At 41.5% G+C, this 20,477-nt stretch overlaps 1 protein-coding gene across 3 annotated transcripts in view; it reads left to right on the top strand.

Moving 5' to 3' along the window:
* ZNF423 (zinc finger protein 423) overlaps nucleotides 1-20,477 on the top strand; it is a 238,189-nt gene that overhangs the window by 214,640 nt on the left and 3,072 nt on the right. For all 3 annotated transcript variants that reach the window (XM_065663045.1, XM_065663044.1, XM_065663046.1), the window contains 2 exons: nucleotides 405-536; nucleotides 1,831-1,946. In XM_065663045.1, the coding sequence (XP_065519117.1) occupies nucleotides 405-536; nucleotides 1,831-1,946 (248 nt within the window). The remainder of the gene's footprint in view (nucleotides 1-404; nucleotides 537-1,830; nucleotides 1,947-20,477) is intronic.

The following is a 20,477-nucleotide window of genomic DNA, read 5'->3' as shown; positions in this document are numbered from 1 at the left end:
TTGTTGGCAGAATCCACATTATTAAACCCATTTTAAGTGGTGTTCAACTATTTAATAGTCTATCCCCAGAGTAGAGATGCTCGCCCTTTGTGGTAGAATGCGAGGTGGAGCAGTGCAGTGTGGTCAGGAGCCTGGGAGCAGGCGCATGGGCTCCCGGCAGGTTGATTGCAGTGCTGCTTCCATCGCTGCTGAAAATCAGTGCCCCTACAATGTGCTGGGGCCATACATCTGCATGCCCCACATCAGCTCAGCTGGCTTCTCTGGTGAGGCTGGGGCCATGGCAATGTTGCTGGGTCCATGCTGTCATGTGCACTGGCATGGGTGTTTCTCACCAACTGCTGCTGCTGCATCCCCTACACTAATCTGCTGTGTCACTAACAAGTTGTATCATTTGAACCTTGCAGAGGAAGGAATCAATCATGAGTGCAAGCTGTGTAACCAGATGTTTGACTCTCCGGCAAAGCTCCTGTGTCACCTGATTGAGCACAGCTTTGAGGGGATGGGAGGCACATTCAAATGCCCTGTTTGTTTCACAGGTAAGACAGAGAGACCAAGACAAGCCTCAGCATGCATGGCTAGATCCAGAAATGGCACTCAGGGGATTTGTGAAATACTGTATTCCTTTCCTTGGGAAAAAGAAATACTGTGCTTGGAAACATTTGAAGTGTTGTCTGTCTGAAACTGGGGCACTGTGGTGTCTGACGCTGAACAGTGCTGCCACATGCTGCAGGTTCTGCATTGCCCCCCGCACTTCAGACCTTTTAAAATTATACCTTGTGGCTTGAAGGTGCAATGTGTTTCCAAGGGCAAGACTTGCATGGTATGTACCTGCTCTTGCAAGCTCATATTCCCCTTAGCAAGGACCCTGTAAAGACTAGGTAGCTCATGGTCTACTCATGGTGGTGAGGCTCACGAGTTAAGGTTTGATAAACCTTTACTCAATTGATAAATAAATAAACCAAATTTTAACAACTGTGCAGTTTTGCCAGCTGCTATCTCAGCCCAGTTTTTTCGTGGTGGCACAAAATTTAAGAATCTGACTTTTCTGTGAGCTTGGAGTTAATTTATCCTTTCCTGAAACGTGCTCTAAAATAACTCTTTGAGAGCATGCGTTTAATTCCACTGAAGAAGCTATTTTCAGATGCTGATGGTCATTCATATGAAAAGAGACAAATATTAAATGAGGTGGATTTTTAACCAGCTAAAACATGTGGTTCAACATGTTTCACTTAAAATTTCACTTTATAAAGTCATACTAATAAGTCGATTCAAAATCATAATGTATATGCTGTAATATTTCTGATGTTAAATGAGAATCTTCTTTGTTTATATATATTGAATGGACAACCCATTTAAAAGGTCTAAAAACTGTGACAAGCCTGCCCTTTCAGATTCACATGCCTGCCAGGAATGCTGTTCTGGGCCACATGTCTTCTAGACCCCAGCCATCAAGGCTTCTCCTGGCCCAGTTGTCCTGCATTAAAAATGCATCCGATGCACCTGCCTCAGGCCCAGGGCTCCCCGCAGGAGCGGTGACGTCCTCTCTTTGGTCTCATGACTGAGTTCTTCCAGTTACCCATGGACAGTGTTAGCTTTATGTGAAATATCAAAAATCCATGCAGCATATAGAGTCTGTTAGAAGTAAGCTGACTGCCAGTCTGGAGACTCTAAATTGACTACTTGTAAGGGAATTCTGCTGAACAGAGTGTATCAGCACTTCTCTGGCAGATATCCTTCGGCTTCTCAGAGTCTTTGCAATCATAAGAGTGCAGTTCAAGACGAGATGCGTTATAGGAAGCAATCTTAACTAATCGTACTATGTTGTTTCAGTCTTTGTACAGGCAAACAAACTGCAGCAGCACATCTTTGCAGTCCATGGGCAGGAAGATAAAATTTATGACTGCTCCCAGTGCCCGCAGAAGTTCTTCTTTCAAACAGAGCTTCAGGTACGTTTACAACAGGAGTAAAAGCAAAGCTAAAGCTGTTGATTTCTCTGTGCAGCCGTCACCTTTGTGCAGCATTTAGAAAAGGTGTATACCCTTGATATGGTCTGTTCTGCCCTTAAACAGTCTTTCAGTCTCCTCATGCCTCCCTGGGTGCTATCAGGAGAAAGGGGTCTCTGAGCATGGCTGGAATGAATAAATAAGACAGATATCATGATTCTTTCTAAGTATTTCTCTTGACACTAGTGTTGATACATCTTGACATGTCTACGTCAAGCACCTTGTAAATAATTTCTTTTGTTCTATTAATAATTTAGAGACTTATTAACATACAAAGACTAAACAAACGGTAGCTACCCCCTCCCATTTCTCACTGTTAAGTCAGAAGTAAAAGAATTTTCCCTACTGAAGTATGAGAGCAAAGCATGGGTGCAGCTCAACACATGCTTAATTAGAGGCTGCACTAAGGCACAAGCACATCAATAAGCTGTAGGTTCTGCAAACCAGGCATTACATACCAGTTTCCCTGGCAGCACTGGGGGCCACAGCAGTTTGAGCCTTCACAAACCCATGCCTGGATGCATCAAGCCTTTTGGACCTGGTGCAGCACCCTTGGGGCCGTGGCCCTAGGGACCACCTTGGCACCATGCTATGAGGCTTGGGTTTAAATTACATGGATAGCTTTGTTGCTAAAGCCAGGTAGATGCTAAAACCACCATGGTATGTGTACCTGGTACCTCATGGGGACTGCTGGAGCTTGCCCGTCTAAAGAGATCTCACGGGGAGGTGTCCACCTGGCCATCCTTCTTAGTTATATCCTACCTGTGTAGCATGGTCACCAAAATACCGCTGCTGCCAGCTGGCAAATGCAGTCTCTTTCTGAAACAATACTGTGTGCCTCATGGAAATCTATTAGCTTTACAAACCATGATTTACTTAAACTTTGGAGGGCTTTTATTTATCTTGCTGAATTCCCAAGCTGCTCCTCTTGTGTCATGGTGTCATGCTGTGGAAAGATGGCTGATCTTTTTACTTTGTTGTGTTTTTTTTCTTTTGTCTCCCAGGGGAATCTCTTTTTTCCCTTGTTCTAGCAATCTGATTTGCATAAGTGTACAAAAGTTTTAACTATACCTAGTTAATATTTTAATAAAGTCAGCAGATTTTGGGTTTGTGTTCTCTCACTATGAACGCTTTAAAGAAGGCAACAGTGGCTTGCAAAGCCATCTCTGATTTTTCCTGTAGTTTGTCCTGTAAAATGATGTTTGGTCAAAAAAGCCAGCACAATTAAAATGGGCACACTGGCTTCCTAGGTCACTGCATTAACCTTTAAAATCAGATGATCAAATAAAGAGAACCATGTTAAATTATAGTCTTTACAGTGCCCGTTTTTTGCAGTTAACAGTTTTAATTATATAGTGTTACAATTCTGAAGTGTTGCACATTGCAAAATTGCTGCAAATAGCAGCTTTAATCGGATAAATTATGATTGTAATTTTCCAGTTTTTATGCAGGATTTGTGTGCACTTAAAATTTTTGTGCTCATAATAATTACACGAGTAGTTTTGAATGGTGTTGGCTGAATGAAAATTCAGTTCTTAGCTGCACAGTTTTAGTCTTTATTTTAGCAGTGACTCGGAAATGCATGTTTACTTGATGCCAGTGATTTTACTAATCCAAGTACCTGAGCCAAGAAGGACTCAAAATGTGTGTATAAAGCAGTTAGAAATGCTCAAGAATTTAGAGCCAGTCTACCTCAGCAAAATTTTCTCATCGGTTTCCAATCTGTAAGCTGGCTGCTCTAAACTCCTCAACTGTTGGTTGTATTTTTGTTTAGTAATAAAGATTTAGTATTATTTTAATGAACCAGTTGTTCAGTTGCTAGTTATGGTTAAATCTGCAAACCTTTCAGTCTCTTTAACTGCGCAATTGTTCTTATGTGGGCAAATCACCATCCAACAAGGGTTTCTACTTGGTGAATTTGACTTTTCTGTTCTGATCTTGCTTTCCCACTGATGTAAAATAACTAGTGTCAACAGCTGAACTTAAGCTTTTACTTCTTTGTATTTTAAATGAAACCACTGGAAAAAAATTAACCCCCCCCCCCAAAAAAAAAACTCCCCAAAAACCCCAAACAAAGAACCCCTAACATTCAGCTATTTCAAGAAGCACTTCAGAATGGGGTACTTACAGAAAAGCAATTAAAACAAGGAAGGTGAGGAAAATGAGAGGCAGCACTGGGCAAAAGCAACTTTTAGAGAAGTCATGGAGAAGCATGAATTGGCCCTGCTGGTTTGTGAACATTTCTTTAAACAGAATAAACCCAAAATAATAAGCCCAGAAATGTGTGCCATGTGACAAGAAGCATTGCTCCTGTAAATGTGTTTCTTGTGGTTGGTGCGAATACTGCTTCGCCAGTGTAATGTTCTGGAGGCAGTCAAACCCCTTCTGCCCTTCTGAGTAGTTGTATTTTAACATAGATTTATGCTTTGAATTTTACACCATCTAATGGAGCCATAAGACTGAGGCTTAAGAAAGCTGTGAGGAATTGAGCTCTTTTTACAAATGGTGGAAATTCTGGTGTGAATCTGGAGTGATGAGTCAGTGAGGTTACATGATGACATTGCCAGAAGAAAACAGTGTTAACTCCTTACATTATCTCTTTGGAAATAAGGAAAGAAACCATGGTAAGGTTAAGTATGAAACAAAGGAAACAGTATGTGTGATAACCCCACATACACTTAGGGCAGAAGAGGAAAGGCTGACATCTACATGTTTTTCACATCCTCAGTTTGTAAGATTGACAGCTATGAATATGATGAAAAGCTGGAAAAAAAGTAAATTTATAGCTAATGTATAGAACACCAAGGCTATGGCATTTCATTTCCCCTACTGAAGCATGCTTACCGATACAAGTGTAGAGGTGGAGGTTTGGGGATTTCCTCACATGTAGGGCAGAAGGAGCCCTGTCAAGCAGCTCTGTCTCTAGCATCCATGTCAGGGGCTGCCGGCCACCACCAGCATGCCCGCTTCTCATAGGTGGCTGGAGCCAGAGCAACACATGGGGCACTTGGATATAGGAGATGAGCGAGCTCTTTGGTCTCTACTATTTATAACATAGCAGGGAGCCCTGCCAACACCTAAGATGGGTCAGAAATTATGATACATAATGGGTGCTCAGAACTATATTTGTGGTGTAATTCACAGCAGGGAAAGATACCTTATCCGTTGCTTGTGTTGAGAATTACATGAAGCAAATTGTGACTGAGCAGTGGTTTTCAGAGGAAACATCAGGAGGATTTTCATATGTAGTCTTTTGCCACATTGCTTTTTCCAAGGAGCCATCACATAACCAATGAAGTATTTGTATTTAAAGGATTAATTCCTGCTGTTTGCTTGTGTACTGTTAATCATAACGTTCCCTCCTAAATGATTACAATTGATGAAAACTAAGGCAAGGTATATAATAAACAATGCGCAAATAATCCAGGTACCAGGGGACCAGGGTACCTGCCAGGTCGTTCCTAGCACAGGTGTTCAGGTGTTTTATTGCCTGCTATGAATAAAGAGCTTTCTTTTCTGTTCAGATTTGGAGATATGTCAAACCACTAAATTAAGGGAGCTTCACTTGAAGAGTTTGCTGTCATTTTAAGTGCCCAGTTTCTTTAAATGTAACCATATCAAAAAGAGAGTGGCTACTATGGCTCATTGGCTAACACTGTGGTCTGTCTCCCTCCTCATTTTATTTTATGTGAAAAGCTGGCAATTTTCATATATCTGTAAGCAGGCATGAGCTGCTGCACAGAAATTGCACTCATTATATTAATAATGATTTACCATGAATGTCCTCCAGGGGCTTGATTTGGTCCACATCAAAGTCCTTGGGATTCTTTCCGCTGATTACAGCAGATCAAGCCCTAAGCAGGTTTTCTTTTTTGAAGTCTGCTTTTAATGTCAGCTTGATGTTAGATGCGACTCCTATAGAGGAGAGGAGAGACATTCTACCCAGGCAAGGGGGCACTGCAGCAAGCCACCGCATAGTCTGATGTCTCTGATGGGGTACATTAGGACCCTGCTCTGTATCTTTGGTGGCTTCCCTGGGAGTGGGGCAATAAGGAGCAATATCTCCAGCTGCTCATAACAATTGTCCTTGGGGACATCTACATACAACAGTGTCCCTTGAAGCATGTGGAGAGAATGAGAGGCTCTTGGTTTGTATGTGACCCACATGCACCAAAGTGAGTCTACAGGGCTACATCTAAGTTCTCAGTTTACCACCAGTGGTCAGAGCACTGGAAAGAGACTTAAGCAATTTCAGGTCTATACACAGCTATTCAAAATCTTTTAGTGGTTAATGTCTCCAGCTCCTACTTGAAACATGGACTTTACCTACTCCCAAGGGATACAGGAAAGCTTACTTAAATAGAAGTAAAATATTTTTTCAAAACAGCCCTATGTGCTTGCAACACTGAAATGTCTCGGTGCTTCTGGACGCCAGTGTCCTTACAGTCAGTGAGAGAAGAGCAAATCTATGGTATTTTGATGAAGTTGCAGGAAATATTTTTCCCTGGAGAAACGTGTGGATGGCAGGACAAATGAGACCTGAAATGTGGCTCTATCTCAAGGCAGTACTTCCACTTAGTGTAACTTTTGGTGCGTTTCAGAACTTACGTGTGAATTAGATGTTAAACACCAGGAGCTTCTTGCTGAAAACAAGCTCTTTATAAGTTTTACGTACAAAATCAGGTAGAATTCATTTCCTGCAAGTAAAATCCATTTTTTTTTCTTTTAAATGGAATCTTTGCATTTTGATTGTTTATAGGCTTGTCAGAGTCTGTTATCAATCCTTCCCTTTTCTTTTTTCTTTCTTTTTTTTTTTTTTTTAATGTTAGTCCTCCTCTAAAAATCCTGGAAACAACCTAGTCAGTTATCCTAGCAGATCTGGCTAGCATTTCTTAAAAAATGTTGCTATGGTGCTTGGAGTATTGTTAAATTTTAATTATTAGTAGTTACAAAGCTAATAAATTACAAGAATCCCAAAATCTATTCCAGCCATATTGCTGGGTTTCATTCAGACGCAGTCAGATAATTATAACTAACAATAATTAAAAATTAAAAGCGCTGTAGGCACATACCCATCATGTTGAGTCTGTCTGCCTGAATGTTCTTTATGGACTGCAAAACCACAAGTTTTATCTCTGATCTGTTGTCACAGTAGGGAAGAGTTTTACTTATTAGGTCTCTGGTTTTCAGTACGTACGTTTAAATTCAGAGGAGGAGGAATAGCTGGCTCTTTAAAAATTTGAGGTTAGAAAGAAGCTTTCCTAAGGACCTTTAGCTTTCCTAAGACTTGCTATCGTAGACTGAGCGCGGCTGTAGCTGGGCTCTGCATAGCTGCAGTTGAGGTTCAGTGTGGGTGATGCTGGAGGTTTCCCGGGCCTGACATCTGCAGAGGTTAATGCGCTATGTAAGAGGAAGGACTGTTCTGCTCATGCACCACTCTGTGATTTGCCAGTACCTTCTTCCACAGCACAGAACAAGGTGGTGTTTCCGTAGCCTCTGGCTGGGGATGCTGTTGGAACAGCCGTGTAATCCAGACCGCGTGGCCTCTGCGTGTGGCCTCTTCTGCTGAAATATAACATGGTGCATAAAGCTTGAATTGCCCGTGTTTGACGTAGTGACAAGATGTAGCATTTTTTCATTTGGAAAGATGATTCTGATCAATATATTGCTACATCTTTATCATCCCTGAGGTCTCTTCAGTGAGATGCAGAAAGATCTCTCAAGTCTGCAAAGAGTCACCTGAGATGAAGCCTGGCACTGGAGTAGCATGTCCTATAACAAAAAACCCTCCTTCATTACTTACACCATTAACGGTGTTCTGTGGCTGGCCCTGGCTAGCAAAGCATTCGCAACTTCACATTAACATGTGCAGAAAACCCAGCAGTGATGTGGGGCAGGGAAAAAAAAGAAGGGAGCCAGGTGAAAGGCATCGTTTCAGTCATTAATGCACTTAAGAGCACCCAAGTGTCAACATGTGTGATCAAGTGTAAGGAGGCATGTCGTTCCAATGTGGCAGTGCTGGCACACAGAAGGGGCTTCCTACAGCAGAGATGGCACTTGGATCCGGTGCTTAGGATGCCCAGCTAAACCCGTTGTTGCCTGTCATCTATGCCCTAGGGCAAGAGTCCAATCAACTTTTGCGTAGGCACCATGCCATCCCAACAGATGGGCAGGAGGGTAAGCTGCCAAGAGACAATGTATATGCATCAATTGTGTTTATTGACAGCACAGTTCCTGGCTGGAAATGTCCAAATGTCTATTTATTTGAGATAAGACGACTTTAGTTAATAGATAATGGAAATGCAGCCTAGTTTTGAACTAATTACTTTATATACATTACAAAACAATGCAGACACACAAATGTAAGATGTGCTGATTACAGAGAGCTCAGCTAAAGATGTGTCACATCATGGAGTCCCTCCTAAAACTGATTCAAAGTGCCTCTGAGTACTGGAGACCAAATTTTGCAGGAGCTGCATGTAACTGCAGATATCACGGGTGCAGTGTATAATGCTATGCAAAGAGCCAGCCTTTTACACTTGCAGGTTTTCCCTTGCACACAGATGCCTAAGCTCATCTCCCTTCTCAGTGGTAGTGGAAACCATTTTTACTTGCACAGGTAAATAAGGGTGACACGTTAATCCAGACCAAAGTTAAGACCAGTTTACGCATCTCTCTAAAGAGGTTTGTTTTCCATGTGACAGAAAGAAAGAAAAACACATATAATATGCTTTTATTTTTAACAATATTGTTGCCCAGCAAAAAAGAGTAATTTATGCAAGCATCCAGGAAGAAGTTTGTACGTGCAGATTATAGGGTGTTTCCTCCTCCTACTTGTTAGCTTTATTCAATTAATATTTGCTATTGCTCTTGAAAGATGTGCTTTAAAAACAGTCTGAATATACGATTTGGTATTCATAAAGATCCAGGCATAGTATACGTAAATAAATAAAGAAGAAAGGTTTTACTTCCCCATTCATTAATGAATTCCCATCTTCTTGGAAGCAGAGTACATGGGCTGTGTTAAACATCCATCCTTGACCAAAAGAAGGAAGCACGGGAGAAGAAATGAGAAATGGATTTTCTTTCGAAAAGACCAGATTGCACTCTCTGGTCTGGCAATAACAATTACTAATGACATTTAGAGAGAAATTAAGGATGAGAAATGCAAGTTGGCATTTCAGCAGTGCCAGTCAGTAACATTGCATCAGAGCTCACAGGAGAAATGAGAAAAAGTTTAGGGATGGAAAATTAATTTTGTTATGTCAACAGTTAACAAATACCTTTTCTTCATTCCTTACTTAACTATCACAAATTACCACTGTGATAGTATTTAGCAGCTCCTCAGGTGAGTGAAATAACACTTTGAAATCCTTATTTCTGGAGTCAAACGCCACATGTTGGTTTTGCTGAACAATGAATGGTAAAAAGAGGTTCAAAATGACCAGGGAGTGATAATACGAGCTCTTGAATGTATGGTAGCAAGAATATTGTGTGGCTACTCTCTGCAGATCTCTGTGGTTTTTATAGTTATGAACGAATTAAGCTCATGAGCACTTTTGCTGAGGTCGTTTTTTCTGCTTTACAAATTTGGAAAGGCAGAGGTTGAACAATATACCCAGATCCTTTCAGGAAATTTCTGGAGGAGCCAGTTGTAAAGCCCTGGAAGTCTCAAAGCTTTTGTTCGAAGTCATTCATATGTTCACAAGGTGAAATTCCTGTCTCCAGAGGAAGGTGGTATGAAGCCCCATTTCCCATGTAGAGCCACAGAGCAAAGGGGCTGTAAGCTGTAGGTCTGTGAGCATGGCTGTCAGCACAGCTGGCTGTGCAGAGACAGTAGATCTGGGTACCACTGCTTGACCATACTAGGCTTGGTAACTGTGCTGTCTTTCTAAGCAGGACATTGTCTTTAAATTAGAAACAGAACATTTATGTAATATGTAGGCAACTAAAGTAAAATAATAATAGTTAAAAAAAAAGTGTAGTTTTCTCTTAAAAAAAGTCTTGCTACATTTTTTTCTTGCTGGTGGGAAGAGATCTCTAACACAGCCCCTTTCATTTTGTTCTGCTGTAGTAGCTGCTGTGGAAAGTAGTTTGGGATCTGAGCACAGATTAGCTCTGATTCCTCCTGTGAGTGTCGCTAGCATCCAGAGGAACTGACTTCATTTTTCAAAGGAAAACGGATGCTGCACTCGAAAGGGCAGAGCGTAAGCATTATTTAAAGAACATAGTGGAGCTTGATCAGCCTCTGTTTTAAAAAGCTCATCGAAGGTAATGTACGGCGTCCTTTTAAAAGTTCAGTCTCTTCAGTTGCTTGCTGCTAGAGCAAAATGGGGATGCTTGTCCAGACATAACAGTATATGCCTGAGTGTTTTCACAAGAAATGTCTAGATCATTAAATATAATAGGTCTCAGCTGCAGTTTTGATCACTGAGGCATGCACACAATTCATCACAGCAAATCAGGTGCGTATTTATAACTTATCTTTCTGCAATTTGCTGGCACTTTTAGAAAGCTGAAACTTATGTTGCATTTGCTGCAGAATCTATTTCAGATGAAATATTTTGTGTTTATTGCTGGAAAACAAGGATTCACTAATAACAAAAACATGGAGCAGTGTATGTTTCTGCTCCTGCATCTTGAAGAACCAGCAATAGTACCAGCACAGATCCCCAGCCACATTCATTATTTATATATATTCTTGTCTGCAGTAAAAGAGAGATAAGCTTCAACATCAGACTGTTTGTGCTGTATTCTACACTACAGCCCATTCAGAAAACCTGAGGCAGCCATGGATCTCAACCATTATGCCAGTCCATTTGTCTGATTGGAGTTTTGTCCTCTCTGCCTTACTGAAATGTTGCTTGTTCTTTAAAAGCTTAGTTTGACCTTTGGAAAGAAGAGGTATTTGCCATTTTAATTAATTTACTATTATTATTATTTTATTTTATTTATTTTTTTAGAGAGAACCCAAACCTGCTTAAATGGAAATCGGCATTCAAAACCAACACAGTTATTGAAAAGCATTTACTTTATTACTAGAAGAGAACAGGCACTAGTGGGCTTGAAAATTACATTCCAGTGGATTCATCAGTTTCAGTCACTAGTTAGTCTGTGAACAGATGGATATATTTGTAACAGTTAACGTGAATTTATTCCCTGGATTTTTACATTTGCCTTAAGAGCACTGCTATCTTAGCTGCTGACTAAAGATGTTTGGAGATGTATTTTATTTGTTTTATTTTTCTGAAAGAGGATATGGTTGTTTCTGATTGCAGAGATTTCTCACATCATTGAAAGAGCCTGCTTTCAGAAATATGAATGATATATAGCTACTGTGTAAGGAAAATGTTGTAAAAGAAACCCCCCATACAGCTGTTGCAGAAAAAATAAACATCTCAGCCTATACCTAGATGAACCCCCATGGACTGAGAAAATAATTTTCAATAACCAGATATTTTTAACTCTGTGTATGAAGTTAGTAATCACAGTCATCTGGATTTGCATCTAGGGTCTGCCACAGTCTAATTGCTTGTCTCTTCCCCCCTCCCTTGAAATTTAAGGGTACTGGTTAAGAGAGCAATGCATTAAGCATTCCATCTTCAAAACAGAAAGAAATACTGCCCAAGCCTATACCACTTGGCATCTTTAGGTTTTGGGGATTTCGTTTAAATCTGAAATTTATGTCCAGGAGAAATAAATCATTAGATTGTAAAAGCAGCTGGGGAGGGAGTAAGTGTAGTCTCTTTCGTCCTCTATATCATTTCCCCAGGAAGATAATAAATGTGCGGCAAGCGTCTTGCGTTTCCTCAGTCGTACAAATGTTGTGTGTGAATGTGTTGTATTTCAGAATGAAGCCTAAATTCCAAACAGGAAATACTGGAGTGATACTGTACTGCTGTTGCCTACTGCTGTGTTGCTGGTGGAGCCCCCATCACTTTTACCATTATAAAGAAACTGAAAAATAGTTTCATGAAGAAATTTAGAGGGCATTGGGTGTATCTCTGATTTGCTGAGTAAGCAATTTAGTGTGTAATCCTAGGGTTTATCTCCTCAGCTGGTGAAAAGCAGCAGGAACAGTGGATCCAGCCTTGGCTGCTGGAGTGAACTGAGGATAGCAGTCCTGCCCTGTGGCTTGATCCCAAGGGCCAGTTTTCCCAGGGTGATTTTAAAGACCATACCAGAAACTCCTGCCTTACCTGTTCTCATTGCTCTCAGAGATCAGATACATACAGTGAGCGTAATGAATAGTTTGGAAAAAAGTGGGTCCTGATAAGAACAGTAGGAGAAGGAATAGTTAAAATAGTTAAAATAGTTAAATAGTTAAAATAGTTAAAAAGTTAAATGGTTAAAAATAGTTAAAATAGAAGAGATAGTTAAAAATAAATAACTAAAAATAGTTAAAAATAAAATAGTTAATATTTAAAATAGTTAAAATAGTTAATAGTTAACTAAAATAGTTAAAAATAGTTGGTAACTTGCCTTTCTGGACTGGGATTATATATAGAGCTGTCATTGCCTGCACCTCTGTGGTCTTTTGTTGGGAAGGTTGTCAGTATTTTCAACCCAGCCTACTTTCAGGGACCCAAAACCAGCCCTGGAACAGCCTTGCTGCTCTCTCTTTCTGAAGTTGCTTTCAGAGAAGTATGTTCCATCATATACTAATGTCTGTGTACTTCATACTCTAGCATCATATTTTGAGAGTAGTTTTATACCTCCCTTTGACCAGACGGGAAAGGAAAAGGGTAAAATAATTTAGAATATGGCTTGTTTCCAGATTGTGACTGTTCTGTGGGTTCTGCTTACGTTAAATGAAAATGGAGTGGAATGTTTGATGCATGGGCTGGGTTTGCATGTGTGGTTACCTGACCTGTGGAGTAACTGCTAATGGATGCATTGCTAATGTTTTCTTCTTTCTTCACATTTCATGTTAAGAGAATGATCTTACAAGACGCTAAACTGTGTATCTTTAATGAGGTGATGGGGCTCTGTTAGAAAGATCTAGATGATAGAGATAAGAATGTATGTGCTGATGGAATCAGCGTAGAGACAGCTCATGGCTTTGTATAAGGTCAGCTTGGGTTCAGCAAGGCTCCATCACCCCAGCTCCACATGAGCCAGCCGAGATTTGGCAGCAGCAGCAGCCCTGAGCTCATCAACTCATCTGTGCTTGAGCTGATTGGTGCAGTGTACCTCACATTTCTTCTGTGCCATGTCCTGGGCAGGCAGTGTGGACACCCCAGGGTGGCCTCTGTGCAGAGCACCACCTCAAACCAAATTGATTGGCTTTGTACCATGCAGAAATGGCCAAGTCAGTGCCCACACCATGCCAGCCTGGGGCAGAGTTCCTGCCTGGCCAGCGAGCCTCCTCATTTGTTTCTGTTGCAGTTAAACCTGAATAAATTGCCGTGGGCATTGAGGTTTGACTCTGTGTAGTGTATCTGTCATCGGTGCATTACATTACTGTGTCTCCAAAAGGAGGAGAGAGGAGGTTTAGAACATACTTCTGAAAAATTTGTACTCCTTTGGGGCTGACACATGCTCTTATTCTTTGCGTGAGATCATGATTGTTTAAAATATAGCATCTTGCTTTTTTTCTGAGACAGGTGAGGCTGTTGTAATAGAGTATCACTGGCTGGAAAATCCCATTTATTATCAGTTACAGTTGTTTCACACACATACCGCAGCACTATTGCCTCGCTGTTTTGTCTTGTGATGTCTTAGAGGAGATGGCTCTTGGTGGTGGTATTTTGGCCCCTCTTTTGCTTCAGGGAACAGCTTGTGCTTGGCTCTTTCACACTACTAGCTCCTCTGGGGTTAATTCCTCAAGGCAGTGGGCAGAGAACAATTCTGTCTTCGGATTTCTGCTCTGCTGGTGGCATGTACAATAATAGAGCGGCATGTACAGTACTTCTCTAACTGCGGCCTTGCTATATTATAGCAGAGACATGCATTGGAGGATTTTTATGCCCCTTTTGAAATCAGAAAACAGCAATAGCAGCAATTACATCCAAGGCAACAGGTCAATGACCAGCCATTTTGTCAGCTTGAGCAGTATGTGAGTGCATCTATGAAAAATGTATCCATAACACCAGGCCATGAGACTTGTCAGATCAGTATTCCATTAGAGGAAATTTTACTTTAGTTGCCACGTTTTAAAAGAATTGCCATTAGAAGGACTCTGATGTGTAGTAGCCGGGCTGTGGATAGGCTCTGCTTGTGGGAACTCTGCCTGTCCACACCTGCTTATTTTTTCTGAGGAATGCGGATCACTGCAACTCACATCATTCAGTGGAGGAGGCTGCCTAAATGAAGAATGCAAGATGTGCCCTTGTTAGTATTTGTGTTAAAATTCACAGTTAAAGCTGAAACTGTTTCATACCTGGTCCTTAACACCAGGAATACCTAACTTATGCAGAAAAAAAAAGCTACAAAAAAAATCTGATGGTGTTCAGTGGCCTTTGCCATACTGCAGAACAGCAAAGCAAGTTAAGGAGCCAAAGTTTTAGGCTCAACTTTGAACTTCTTGGGTTTGTTTTTTTTTTTTTGTTATATTCTTATGGAAATGATCACTCAATGAAGCTTTTGTCTGTGCATTTTGACTGGTGACCTCTGAAGGTGCTATGTAAAGTGTTTCCTTTTCTCTTTTTTTATTTGCGAAAAAGTGTGAGATGATGCTGTCATGATCCTATAATAAAGACCCCATCAGGAAATCATTTAATGTTTACAAAAGGGTCACAAAGGGTCTTGTAATGATGATGCCAACCCTCACAGAAATAAATAAGTTAGCAGGTTTCTGCAATGTGATCTTCCCCATATCAAGGAGGGATTAATGAGATATGCTTCAGATAGGTTTCAAATTAACAAAAAAATCATGTTTTTGAGAGAAATATGTAAGAAGGATTCCTGGAAAATAGCTTTCCTCCTGCAAATGATTTTGAAATGTCACTGATTCCCTGAGTAGGACTGCACCTGCAGGACCAGCTCCTCAGGAAACTGTGGGCTGACCAAGCCAAGGTGAAAGCACCAAGTGTTGGCAGAGCGGCCTGCTGGGATCCTGCAAGCCCTGCTCTTCTCTTGGGATCAGCAACAGCTCTGGGATCCAGTCAGGGAGAAGCAGTGGGGCTGAGGGAGGAACAGAGGAATTCTAAAAATATTCTGGTTTTACGCACTTCTGACAACAGTAACGAAATCTGTCCTTTCCCTTTGCATTTCGGAAGTGTAAGGCTCTTCCCTCAGCTTATTTTGATCTCTCACATGCCATACTGTAGACTACGAGTCATAAGGATGCTGGTAAATTTGCATTTCTGAGTGAAATTCTCAGGAGCATGCAGTCTCTCAGGACAGGTATTATTAGCTCCCTGGTTTCATTGGGTGCCTCAGTGAATCATGGTGTGTTTATGGCTAGTTTCTTTAACAGAAGACTCCAGTTGTCTCTTCATAATGTATTCTCCTGTGGGGTTTTTTTCTGAAGTGCTGTGGTAAGATTTTCCCGAAGGCTTCAGTTTGCTTTTGTGCTTCAGCATTTTTCCCAGTGATTTTGGAAGAAGCGTATAGATGTTTTGGTGAGGTCTTTACTGGAATATGAGAGGCTCTGCCATTAGGCTGGCATTTGGAGTTCACTTATAATAGGCTCACCTTGGTTTATTCTGCGTTTTTAGAGAATAAAAAGAGATGGCAGGTCTAGAGGACGCAAGTTGTCGAAGTCTGATTAGGACTAAAAATCCTGAATTAGAAGAGGAATTAAATTAATAAATCATCTAAAAACGCCTTAAATGGTGTGAGAAAAGGCTAGTGCTGTGAAAAATAACTGTATGAAGAGGTAATTTTCTAAACCCCAAATAACACAGGAAAGCCTATCAGAATCAAAAATGTGTTAAAATTAACAGGAACAGTGTAAATACAGAGATAAAACTGTGTAAGTATATAGCTGGGCCGATGCAACTTGGCAGCAGAGCCCACAGCCCCTGGGGTGCCGAATGAAGGCAGGCAACAAGGCAGCGGGTGCTTCTGGGTCTGCAAGGGCTTTATAGACCAATGCCTGGGCACTTGCCTTTCAGTAGAGAAACAGGCCAGCCACAGAGAAAGATTTATTAAAAAAAAAAAAAATTGAAAGCAGACAGCATTTGGTGGTCACGTGTGGAGTGCCTTTTCTTCCCTGTAAATATTTTACAAGCGCTGAATCTTCCTATTGAAGAAGGTCTCAGGTTTTCCCCAGGTGAGCACACACTGAGGGGGGCTGCTAAATATCCCCAGAGGGTGCAGAAATGCTGGAGTGCCAGGACTAGCCCTGTGCTGACACAGACAAGTGTTTCTGTGTCCCACTACCAGTGAAGGGTGTATTTGGTTCCAGAGTGATCAAGTATTAAAGCATTGTGGTAACAGAGGTGCAGACATTTTCACTGAAAGCAGGTAGCTTTGCTTTTCAGCTGACACAGACCTCCAGGCGTATTTTCTTAGACACCAAAAGTGATTTGTATTTTTTTCTTGGTTCAATAACTTGTAAAGGACAGCTTCCTACCTGCATTCTGAGAGTATGCTGACACGGGGACTGACTGACGTATGGCAAGTTATCAGATGCTCAGAGATGAAGGAAGCAGTAACACAGGCAGCCGTTTCCTTTCACAAAGGATGTGCCACCTTTCGTTTGCCTCTTCCTCCGTTTCAAGGGATTCTTCAAATAAAGAAGGGACATGTGAACCTGTCTTGCCTGACAATTTTTTTTTATTGAGTACCATGATAACTTGGAGTTCACTTGTTACAAGCATTTTATGTAGTGGGTGAAATACCAGGGGAAATGGAAGATGTAATACAGTATTTCCTGAAAAACTATGATCTAAACATATAAATGTCACTGGGTAAGAGTTACCTGAAACAACTGGAAGGGCAATTAACACCTGGTTTTACGGGAAACATTGGTTACCACTATCAGTTTTAATGAAGTGTATCAACTAAATTGTGTTCTGAGTATTCATTCAGCCCTGTTTATGGCACACTCTTGAGTACATTTACTGTTTGTCAGAAGTGCAAACTAGTGAGCATATGAGGCTTTAAGACAGGCCATCTGTTAGTCTTAGACCCTTGGATAATTGTCAAACAGTTCTAAAAATAAGCGCATACAAACTGCAAGGGGGTGCAGAGGTGATTTTTCTTTAGAGTATGGTAGCAAAGGGAAAGTAGCAACCAGAAATTAAAAATAAATAGGTTTGTCCTATAAAGCAAGGGATAAACCCTTTTCTGTCATTTTCTGCATTCTCTCTCCTTCCTCTCACCCCACTTCAGTGTGCAGCCTTTTTTGTGGGGTTTTTGTTTTGTTTTGTTTTGTTTTTAGATTTCTTTCCTCTTGCTCTTGTGGGTCATGGCATCCCTTGAATGCCTCTCCAGTTTAGGATTAGAGCAGCACCAATTTAAGGCTCACAGCTTTCTGTAGAGAGCATAATCTCCAGTGGCTAAAGCAAGGGTCATCTTGTGTCCTCTGCCTAAAGTAATCCCTTTATAAAGTCAAGGCGTAAAGATTTTTATCTTTACACGTTGCTGTTAGAGGAAAACAGTACCTGTGCACAAACGTCTGTGTACTTATGGATGAATCATGAGGAATAACGGCTGAGAGATTTTTGGACCAGTTTGAATTCAAAAGATGCAAACCATCTTTTGAAAAAAGAATGCTGCAGATGGTATTTCATAAATATTTAGACACTGTAACTTCTGTTTGTAGCAATTTGGATGTTTTGGATTGTGGTTTTTTATATACATGTTCAAATGTGAGACTTGAACCTTGGCTTCAAGTCGGCGCCTGAATCTGAGGGTTAATGTTTGTCTGGCGAGCTGCATGTGTTGACAGCCGATGGAGGGATCTTCTCTTCTGCCTCCCAGCACCACCTGTAAGGGGGAAAGAAGAGAGAATGGGGAGGAGCGAGCACTGCCACGAGTCCCAAGCCAAGACACTGGTCCCTGGGCTTGGAGCCGGACAGTGCCTGAAGGGGTGGGGGAAACCTGCACATGGAGGTGGGCAGAAGCAGGGAGAGAAACTACCTGGGCTCTCGCCTGGGTCTGGAGGACCCCCTGAACACTAGGAGAAATTCAGGGATTAACAGGTCACCCAAGGGCTCATCAGTTAAGTGCCATGTTGGCTGTTTGTTGTGTGAATCTATTATCTCCATAAATTCTATGAAATTATTTTGAGTATTGGTTTTTGTTCATTTTAATGGGATTTGGAAGGGGAGAGAGAGGCTTTATAGCCTTTCGTCAGAGTCCCAGTACCTATGTAACACTGTGGAAGGTTTATGAATTTCACTTGAAGGTGGAGGGCATCACCAGCCTTGTTGTGCTGTTTCTTAACCTCTGTATAACATAGGGCCTTTTAGGTGTATACGCTCACACACACAGACAGGATACATCTAAATGTCTGGTACAACATATCTGAATACCTAACAGATGCACAATGGCACTATAGACTGCATGTATTATGGCCCCAAACCATTATCACACCCCTCGCGGTTGCATTTTACTTTTTTCACCTGCTCCTGTGTAGTACACCTGTGACTTGCTGGCAGTGAACGTTGCTGCAATGTGGGAGACTCCCAGCTTGACTGCCTGGCTTGGAGCTTTGCTCCATCATGTGCTGCTTTTGTGTGTGTGTATTTTCACTCGATCTTTATATAGCTCGTAAGAGTTCTTTGAACTGCTGCAAGTGATCGTCTTTCAAGCCTGATGTTTTCCTTCTTGACACAGTGCTCTGAAAATGGAGATTGTCATGCCAGTGTTTTCACAATAATGGATGTAGAAAAAGAGAGAAATATTCACTGTAGATGTCCTGCAAAAATAGCTTGATCCGCATCCAGAGGGCAGGCAGGGGGTGTCCCCAGGGAGGATCTGGAGAGCAATCAGTATCTACAGACAATAATCAGCCATTCTTTGAAATCTTTTTATTTCCTAAAACCTGTCACCCAGTTCCTTGGTCACAGACACTTCCACAAATTGTTCATCTGGGCATTGCACAGGCAGTAGAAAATTCCACTTAAACACTGCACCAGCCCCGAGGCTCGGGGCAGTTGCATTTTTTCCCACTGACGTGGTTAACAGAATTGCTATCTGTTTCTAATGATTATTAAGAAAAGAAGAAATTTTGCAACCTTGTCCTATAAATAAGCTGTGACTTACTTGATCTTGACAGGTGACTTAGTGCTGCTGTAGAGTTTTCCAGCTGCAGTAATGTCTCAGAATGATGTATTCAGTGGGGTATCAGCTGTGAGCCATGCGTGAACCAGGGGGCCGAGCAGGAGCTATGAAGAACCATTTTTACTACTCAGCTTCTAAATTATGTCCTACCTCCTGCCAGCCCCAAATGCACGCCAGTATGGATGGCCTTGTGAGCAGGTAGGCATGCTCACACACGCACAAGAATGCCTGGAGAGGCTTCATTTTTGTGGCTGCTTTATTTTCCTTTGGAAATCACCATTAAGATTATTTTCTTTAACTATAACTTCTAGAGTTGAAAAATCACACGCAAGCTGTTTCCTGTCAGTCCGCAGTTCTGGTGAAAAGGTGGGTGAAGTTCCCTAGGCTGCTTAGGTAGAAGCATTCCAGTAGTATCCCTTGTTTCAAAATGCTTGCTCCCTTCTGGCCTTTACAGTTTCATTCTGCTGCCTGGAACAGCCCAGTGTAGTGATGCAGTGAAAGCTGTTTCTGCTAGTGCACAGGGCATTCCCAATGCCAGGATATTTTTTTTTCCTATTTCTCTGAAAGTCAGAGCAATTTTCTTTATCTGTGGCACACACAGAGGTGCCTAAGAAAGTTATCCAGTAAAGCATGGGTCAAATATGCAAAGCACATGTGTGAGAGGAGAGAGATAAAACACTGAACATCTTGAGCACTTTCTGACATCTGCAAAGCTCAATTCCAATAAGCTGCACATGCACAGGGCAGGGGGAGTAGAAGCAACAAGATAAGACATGACAGTTGTTAGTAATATGAGACAGGTTGTCAGACTTTTCTTGGAAAGCATGTTTGTGTGATCTGAAGTACATTTTAATAGGTGAGAAACCTATATTGGTTGCAGAGGATACAGACAGGCTCTTGTGGGTCTTCTGAGTACACACCAGTGTTGGCTGCGCAGTATGTGCACATGCGCATGCTGGTCAGGTGTTCACCAACACCGGGGCATGCAGGACTCATGCATCTGTGCATGTGGCTTCTGCAGGATCTGCTCTCCGAAGCAGGGGGAGGATTCAGTGCACACAGACTCTTGTGTCTGTAGGCATTACAGGTATGTTTGTGAGGTCCTGTGTACAATGTGGCTCTATTTATTAACTGCTTGGTCTGAGGACTAGCAAGCATACTGATTGCCAGTAATGCATGCAAAGGGAATAAATGGTACATTCCCAAGGTATTAAGACAGAATCCAGATGAATATGAAAACTGTGTATTTTTACTTTCTTTAATTGATAGCCCTATGGCCTATCTAGTTTCTCAGCT

This window comes from Lathamus discolor, chromosome Z, assembly GCF_037157495.1.
Source record: "Lathamus discolor isolate bLatDis1 chromosome Z, bLatDis1.hap1, whole genome shotgun sequence".
NCBI classification, from domain to species: Eukaryota; Metazoa; Chordata; class Aves; order Psittaciformes; family Psittacidae; genus Lathamus; species Lathamus discolor.
This window is presented reverse-complemented; position numbering and strand designations above follow the sequence as displayed.